Source organism: Argentina silus (assembly GCF_951799395.1).
Source record: "Argentina silus genome assembly, chromosome: 9".
In the NCBI taxonomy this organism is placed as follows: domain Eukaryota; kingdom Metazoa; phylum Chordata; class Actinopteri; order Argentiniformes; family Argentinidae; genus Argentina; species Argentina silus.
Genome location: NC_139663.1, coordinates 7,507,203 through 7,516,074, shown reverse-complemented (window position 1 = coordinate 7,516,074; position 8,872 = coordinate 7,507,203). Strand labels below are relative to the sequence as shown.

The following is an 8,872-nucleotide window of genomic DNA, read 5'->3' as shown; positions in this document are numbered from 1 at the left end:
ATTGATTGGTCTTTTGAAATAAGCATATAATGGTGCTGTGTGGCATGTTTAGTAGATTCTATCAAAAGTAAAGGTAAGAATATTGCCTTTTTCTTTTTAAATACACAAAACTTATATCATAGGTAGCTTTCTTTTATTGTGTTTCATTGTAACATCAAGTAATGTAATGCTTTCATTTCTGTTCCAACCTAAAACTTAATATTAAAAGAGATTCATTGTGAATGTATTGATTCATATAATCAAAATAACATTTCACTGAGATATTACTTAAGGTATATACAGTATATTTTGTACAGTATATATTTTGATTGTTGTTCAACTTCAATGAAACCTTTTTTTAGGTTTTCATGTTCCATTTGTGCTATCAGTTATCAAGCAGTACTGTATAGTGCCCACCTAAGTGTTGCCTCCATGGATGTGATACTACCAGTCATTGTCTCACTGTTGTTTTATGGCCTGATTCAAGATGGTAGGTGATAATGTATTTCTCACAGTTTCTTCTCTGTCACTTGTCTTGTAGTCATGAACAACATAATCTACTACTGTATGTTCCCAATGTGAGTTGACATCAGTTGAGATTGGTTAGATTAGCTCATGTTTAACCACAGCAGGGTACCTATACATAGCCTGGGCACTGGCATTATACTGACAACATTTTTCATAATTTTTGCATTTGCAGCCACATGTTCCTGCAATGTCACCTGCACTACAGATTACTCAACTTCATTGAACTGCTCCTGCTCAGGAAAAATGCCTCCATTTCCCTTTCTGCTTGAGGCTGAGTGCAGGTACATGTTGTTCTCTGTCACTGTTGTTCATGTTCAACTAGCCCCATTATCAATAAATTCATAGTTCCCAAAATGTAGTCACTTCATTGACTACTGTCAATCTCTTAATGACACTACTTATGTGTGTGATACATTTTAGTGACAGTACCTGGTGTTTGAAATAAAATCCTCTTTCACTTTTTTAAACAGTACACATTAACATAGTATATGTCCAACTTCAGGAAATATCGGTAAATGTTCTGTTTGATACATTTTAAGATACCGTGTTTTATACAGTTATATGGAATTTATTATATTTTATATTTATTATATATTCTAGCTAAATATCCTTTCCAATTTCTACCATCAGAATGTTCCATTTGAGTGATCGTACTTGATTTCCATACTTGATTTTTGATTTCACCAGAGCTGTAGTTAATCATTATACCTGTCTTCTCTAGATACGACGAAGATGAATTTAATGGTCGTTGTGAAGTCAAACCCTCTCAAGGCTGGTGCTTAATACAATCAGATGATTTCTATACCTTCACATACGTTGAGACAGAATGCACTGCAAGAGTAAAGCATACAGACAAACAACACAAAATGACAACTAGTGACTCAAGGTGGAAATTGAGTCATATGGGTGAGTGGGGTACATGTTAAAAAACTGGTTTGGACTTTCCCTTAAATATCACTTATGATTCAGTTGATGAAAAGATACAGCAGAAAGTAATACAAAGTGTTTTATCATCAGTTATCAGTTAAAGATTGATAGGGTTATGACAGATTATGCTGTTGGTTTTGTCAATAAAATTGCCATGAAACATTTTCATAAAAGTAGTTTTGAACTGGTTGAAATGTTGGTATCATGTAGACTGTGTGTCCTCTGTCCTTAAGCATCAGCCTCATTACTTTAATTAGTCCATCCTCTATCTCATACTGGCTCCACCATCTAACCCTGTGCATTCTTTCCACAGTAAAGCCTCTGCACCCATTCAATGTTCAAGTGACAGAGACTAATGAGTACTACAATGTTACCTGGGAGATACCTGAAAACAACTTTGATGACAATCAAATGTACAGGGTGCGGATTAGGACAAAGGATAATATTTCACAAGTAAGCAACATGTATTGCACCATAGCAGACCTCTGTATCATGACCAAAATGTTATTTGGTTTTAAAATACCAATGTGACATTTGTATCAAAATGCTCCCACATATTTCAGTTAATTTGCTTTCACTGCCCATCCTGTTGCCAGCGTCCAATATATGTAAAAGAGGATCGGCGATACGTGGTGATAGACCACATTCGGCTGCTACAAGGGACTGAGTATATGGTGGATGTCCAGGCCTCAATGGGCCCTTCGTCCATCTACAAGGGTCCCTGGAGTGAGTGGAGTTCCACCACTGAATGGAGGACCACCAATGGTAATATATCAGATTCACAGTTACATTTACCTGTACATGCAGATAAATCAGCAACATAACTGCAACACATTTATGCTTTTCACTGGAACATCACTTATCCAGCTTGCAGGATTGAATGGAATGAAATGTTGATCTTTATATAAATGTTAATTATATAAATTCTATTTTATAGGCGATGGTACATGGTATTGGTACATTTTGCCGATAACCATGGTGGTGGTCTTCGTTCTTTTGATCCTGTGTTACCGAAAACTGTGAGTATGGCTTATATTATAGTTAACATCAAAATAATTTATTTTGCAATTAATTACATTAATTAAATTGGCTAGCCAAGTCTCAATCACTGGTGTATTACTCTTATACCACTCTACCCTAGTTTTGTTTTGTGTAATATTTGTACAGTATATATAGTATATCATTATTTATCAAACATTACTTTTCATCTGAATTTCCTTCGGTTTCTAGCAATAAAATGACATTTTCAGCCTCTGAAGGCCCCAATTTACCATTTATTTAATTCAGATAACAGGTTTCCAAAATAACAAAAACATGATTCTTCTTACATAGAAAAAATGAATGTGTGTATTTGTGTGTTCACCACAACACAGTCTATTCTGTGAAACTGAAACAATGTCAACTGCATTTCAAATTGAACATGCTCTCTTGCTGCACACCAAGAAGAATAGTTTTGAGTTATACAGAAACCTTCTATCTGCAATTGATTGAATTGTGTGGCCTGAGTGTTTTTACCGTATATGTGAATAGATACTTTCCTGGCATTACCTCCTACATATTACAGAAACCACAGCTGCTGCTGTCTGCTTGCAGATACACAATGTACATGTAGGTCTTAGGGTGAGGAGACACAGGAAGTCAGAGCTGCATCTTCAATTATGCAGAGCACCAAACCTTAACTGAGAAATATCACATTATTTATAGGTGTCATTATCATTGCCAGTGGTTAATGGGTATAATAGACAGTCTTAACCCAACCTAACCATCCTCTCATACTTATCCTAACACCTGCACAGACACAAATTCCATTCATCTAGAAAATGAAAGGTGACAAAATAGAGATATGGGTTGTTCAGCCTATGTCACTTTCACGTATCATATCCTGTTTGAAAGTACATTTTGTTATGTGAATTTCCCTCCATTTTATTTTCTCTGTAGCTTGTGGTTGAAGATTCCAAGCCCAGATGACTTTTTCAAGCCCCTCTATATCACGTATGAAGGGGACTTCAAGGTAAAATACGACCAAAACAGAAATAACTCATTGTGGCTGTATGACTTTTAAACCCATCCAGCAGGTGTCGCCTAGGGAACTTTTCCAACCACAAGCCCCACCCCACATATTAGGGGTGTCTTTGAGAATGACTCAGTGTGCAGGGGCTTCAATAGCTGTTGTTTTTCTCCGCACTCTGAGACACGTCATGGACAGATGCAAAGTAGGGCTAGATGTTGACACTTTGAGTGTACACCTTCAGAGCAGTCTTCCCCCTAATGGAAAATACCATGAGTTGAATTCAGACCCTCTGATGTTTCCAGGGGTGTAGATTTAGTTGTTTTCCATTCAGGGGAGTTTTTATTATTGTTGTACAGACAGTGAAACAGTTTTGGATAACCTTTATTTGTCTAGATTCATATTCACAGAACAAGACATTCAACACTCTTTCTATTCTTTTTACTGTCATTTTACAGGGCATAAATGCAAGGGTCATAATTATTCTTAGTAAATACCATGTATGTAATCCTGATGAGTTCTCAGTACGTTTCTTCATTACAGTCAAGATTGTCAACATTCTCTGTCACAACCAGGAAATAGATGCACAGTGACTTACAGTTCCATCTCCTAACTGCAGTTACATACAATTCCAGCAGGTGGTGTTAAAGCCCATGGGAAAATGAACTTATAGCATAAAAAGCCTCTGGGGGCATACAACTATAGAAAGAGTAGAAAGATTTACTTAGAGGCATTTGAATTTCTTTATCTGAAAATGATGTATTAAATTTTGTCCTGGTCTTTCATGGGCCTTGTGGACATAGACATAGGCATAATTGAAAAACTCCAGAATGTAAACCATTATTATGCTGTACTTTGACATTCTCATGACAGAGAAATGTCCTGACATTATAATTCCAAGACGTTCCAAGACGTGTAGTCTTCCAAGTTTGTGTAGGCTCCCAAACAGACTGAGACAAATCATTTAAAACTATTTGGTGGGTAAGACAGCAATTTTACAGATAAAAAAAGCTGGTGAAAATGTTTTGATAATCTTCAGTGCTTATCATGCACTCAGCAGTATTGCCGTGACAACATCCTCTTACAGCCCACACAGAAGTCACTGATTGTGCAAGCACCACCGTGCTGTAGATTGTTATCTTAACATTGATGCCACACATATCATTATTTTTCTAAATTTTAAGCCAGACCTAAGAAAGACATTTTAGAGAGAGAGATTAACTGTATGTTGTCTTTTAATTGAGCAATTGAACTGTGAAGATGTTCTGTGAGGAGTTATGTGTATGCACAGTATGTGGATGTCTATAAGTATTTTCAACAATCTATCACAGTCTGTAAAATGAGCTCTGAATGAACTACTGTACTTTGTTTGAATGATTCCCATGTGATGCCAAGCACAAGTGTTTTTTTTTTTCTTGACGCCTTCTGTAGTTATCTTGTCACAGTCGTTTGTGGTGTAGCACAGACTGGTCTCCTTGAATAGACATACTGGCCTATTGTTTGATGTAAAACAGTGATTGGATTCTGCTGAAGTGTTGTACCACTATAAATACAGGATGTGGTATCCATTTTGCAAAATGTCTGCCATTACTACATTGAAACAGAGAATACATATTCCAATAGACCATCATGGTTATAGTACCATGACCTGGGTATCAACAGGAATAAGTGTTCTCTCTTACATTGTGCTACAGATTGGTGGACCTGTTCTTCATGTGTAAACATACATTTTCTATCGATCTGTTGCAGAAATGGGTCCGGCCTGTCTTCAGTGAGTCTGACCTCTTGGTGATGAACACACCTTCACAGGTGATGACTGAGAAGCATCTGGAGGTCCACCGACTGTCTTGTAGAAGTTTGGATCGGGACAGCAGCATTGGGGAAAACCACCAGGGGGACAGGGGTCAAGGCAGAATCTCCGTCCTGGGCTTACCTCCCCACAGCTCCTCACTGCTCTACTTCGAAGGGGGAAGCAGGCATGGCACCAGTCACTCTACTGGACATGTTTCTATCGATACTGTGACTGTGTCTGGGGAGGAGGGGGCTGTGTCAGGGAGGTCTCGGCAGACCAACAGGAGCAGTCAAGTTGGAGCCAGCTTCTGCCCATACACTGGAGGCCGCAGAGAGGGAGACCTTCTTGCATCTAGAGCTGATGAGGAAGGAGGAGTATCTAGGTCAATAGGCATGTTAGCTATGGAGTGGCAACCACAGGGCCGTGACATTGAACCGGAGCAAATTTCACTGGACTCCTCTGAGGATGGCTACCCTCGCGTGGACTTGGACACCATTGACAGTGGCTTTGTGGAGTCAGACTGCAGCAGTCCTGTGAACACAGACTTTGATGTTGAGCAACAGATAGACTCAGCTTTACTTGGCGGCGTAGGGAACTCCCACTCGAACTATGTCAAACAGTGGGTGGCATGCAACACTGTGCAAGTAGACCCTTCCAACACAGGACAGTAGAGAGTGCTAAATGGGGGAACTAAATGGGGAAACACATTATCCTACACTCCAGATACATTCACCTGAGTCGTATTAATGATCTCCTGCAAATGCATGTAAAGGGGCAACGTGACACCTGAGTTATGTGAATAGCCTGAGTGAAAGTCATGCTGGGCTTCCTAGGCCCAGGTCTTGTGCATCCAAACATAAAAGGTGCAGCCTTTATGTACAGTAATGTTTCAAGTTTTATAAAATTGTATATATTTTCTTCTGTATTATATCTGATTTGTTGTAAGTTGTTTGGATTGTAATTAAGCATTTAGTATCATTTGGTGTGACAGTGTTTATAATTACTTATTACGGCTGTTCGAGTATATGTACATAGTCATTTTAGTGGATTAAAGCAGTTTGGTCAGATGTTTGTGTTTATATATGCATACTGTAAGTTTGAAATTAAATGTAAAAACATTGGTATGCTTTAAATTGCAATATGTTTATTATATCCGCACAGGACCTAAATGCATGAGAGTGGTACATCTGAAAATCATGCAACTCTAATTATCTGATTCCAGAATCTGGATATCTACACAGGAAGAAGCATTGCAGTTGCGCTGCTATCACAATAACCACAGTCTAGTTTCAAGAAGCAATGTCCGTGAAAATGCTAAATGATCATTTCACTTTGCAATACTCATTGAGTGAAGGATGCTTCTTGAAGAGTATATACATTTTAGCATTATTATTACTGTCGAGTTGTGTACCTAAAAAGCCACCTGAAAAGATGACATTGTAGAGTTGGACAGATGCACAGCAACAAATGATCACCTTTCCCTCACCCCATACATTATGAGAGTGTAATATAAAATAGAATAGGTTACGTTTGTTCTGTGCGTTAGGGTTAGGGTTAGGGTTAGGGTTAGGGTTAGGGTTAGGGTTAGAGCAGAAATGACTGGACTGTAATAGATGAAAGGTAGTAAGCAACTGAAGTTCAGAGAGGCAAAGGCATGGAGAATACCAACAGTATCACGTGATATGAGGGACTGACTTCCTCTGAATATAGTGCCACATGCTTTGACTCCACACTCTAATTCATTCACTGAGATACCCACAACACCCAGGTTGGCACAAGGTAGTGTGGTCTCTTTCTCTCTAAATTGTTCAATGAGTGGATTGTGTACTTTTAGTATGAACTATAATTTCATCATTTATATTGTTTAGTGTGACAGCATATAGTATTTGAGTCATTTTTGCAGACACATTGTAAATATTTGTATTATGGAAATCCCGATAGGATTAAAAAGAAGAAATTGATAAAAACTATAAAGGGATGTAATTGAGTAAAATTAGATCAGAGCATCTCTGAGCCAGCCTGTGTGGTTCCTAATGCAGTGATTATTTATTGTTAATGCCCACAGATGCAAGTTACTATTAACCTTCTGATGGCACTTTTTGTATTATGGAAATTCGTCCCATTACCAGGGGACTGCACTGCTGGAGGTACTGTGCAATATTCAATATACTGTACTGTCCAAGTTGCTTCGAAAATTCTTTTCCAGGTCTTCTTAAATACTGTGTAGCGGACATGAGATGTGATCAAAGGTGTCTTTTCCTCCCACCTGTTCCAGCTCCAATAGATGGACTTACCTGTGTGACTGACTATTGGTTAACAATTACCTGTGCTTTAATCATTGGAAAGCCGACAGGTGTTAACAATACTAACTACTGGTTGGAATTTACCTTGAAAAGGTCAGTGCTTTCGTAATTTTAATGTGATGATGATGCAAAATTACCTCTCAGCATTTTTGTTGCATCCATTACAGAAGTGGAAAGATGAAAAAGTAATCATGAAAATCTAAAGAAAATGTATGTTCACATTCTGAAGACACTCATCCAATATCATTTAAATCACAAAAATCTGTTTTTTCCCCACAGGATATCATTCAAATGTCCACTTGTGAAAATGGCAAACAACAATTATGTTTGTACATTTGTGGCAAAATTTGATTCAAAGAGAACATCATTCATGGATGTTGACTGTTTCAGAGTATGTCTTTGTTATGATATCGGCTGCCAATCATACAATACAAACAAAACAGACTTTGTGCCATCAGAAAATAGTAAGTGTCTTGTGAGGATCATACTGAATTGCACTCTGTGATCGATGATTATCTGTCTAATGAAAATTATGGTGCTAATGGTACTAAATTGTGTTGCGGAGGGGGGTGTATGAATTTGTAAAATATTCATCAACGGTTAAACTTGTATAACTATAGAAAACATGTGCTCATTACAGTTATGTTTATGTCAAACCCTTTGTGATTAGTTCAACTGAATGCTCCAACTAACCTTGCCATCAAGTGTACATCTGGCATCTGCAACTGTACCTGGGAGAGTGGGTATGAAAACCATTCGTACATGAGAGACCTTCGTTACGAACTCTCCCTCCACAAATATGCCACTGATAAGGAGGTAAAGTCTAGTGTAATCAACTTCATACTTCAATGTCTTTCTCATGTCAATAATGTATTATATTACTGTAAGGTAACTTGTTTCTTGTGCTTTTCTCAGGTATTATATCAGGCCTTTGAAAATAGCTTTTTCATGAAAGAATCTGAACTTAATCCAGATACAGAATATGTCTTGAAAGTGAGAACTCGAAAAAATGATAAAGATGGACAGTGGGGTCAATGGAGTACAACGGAGCATTGGAGGACAACGGCTAGAAAAGGTATAAATGCTCTGAAGACAAAATATTTTCTTTTGTTTTCAATTAAAAATTCCTACATCATTTTGTGTCCTCTATTCAAAATGACTGTCATATTGTATTTGAATTGACTGTTGCATTTCTACATAATCTATCATCAAAATAAAACATAAGACTCAATCAGTTAACACAGCCGCTCACACATCCCTGTCCCACATGTCCCTCTCTCACATTTTGTTGATGCAAAATGTGGTATTTAGGTAAACTATCCTTTTTGTCCCCCA

General features: G+C 37.8%; 1 protein-coding gene across 2 annotated transcripts; it reads left to right on the top strand.

The window, feature by feature from the left end:
• On the top strand, nt 1-6,310 carry il21r.1 (interleukin 21 receptor, tandem duplicate 1). Of its 2 annotated transcripts, none has more exons than XM_083677042.1 (9): nt 1-73; nt 342-469; nt 680-788; nt 1,229-1,413; nt 1,748-1,887; nt 2,031-2,199; nt 2,372-2,453; nt 3,373-3,445; nt 5,192-6,310. In XM_083677042.1, the coding sequence occupies exons 2-9, from the start codon at nt 412-414 to the stop codon at nt 5,903-5,905; spliced, it is 1,530 nt and encodes a 509-aa protein (XP_083533168.1). In that variant the 5' UTR covers nt 1-73; nt 342-411; the 3' UTR covers nt 5,906-6,310. The 2 variants fall into 2 exon arrangements, with proteins under 2 accessions (XP_083533168.1, XP_083533169.1); XM_083677043.1 differs by lacking the exon at nt 342-469 and adding an exon at nt 521-557 and having other exon boundaries at nt 25-73.
• The last annotated feature ends 2,562 nt before the right edge of the window (nt 6,311-8,872 follow it).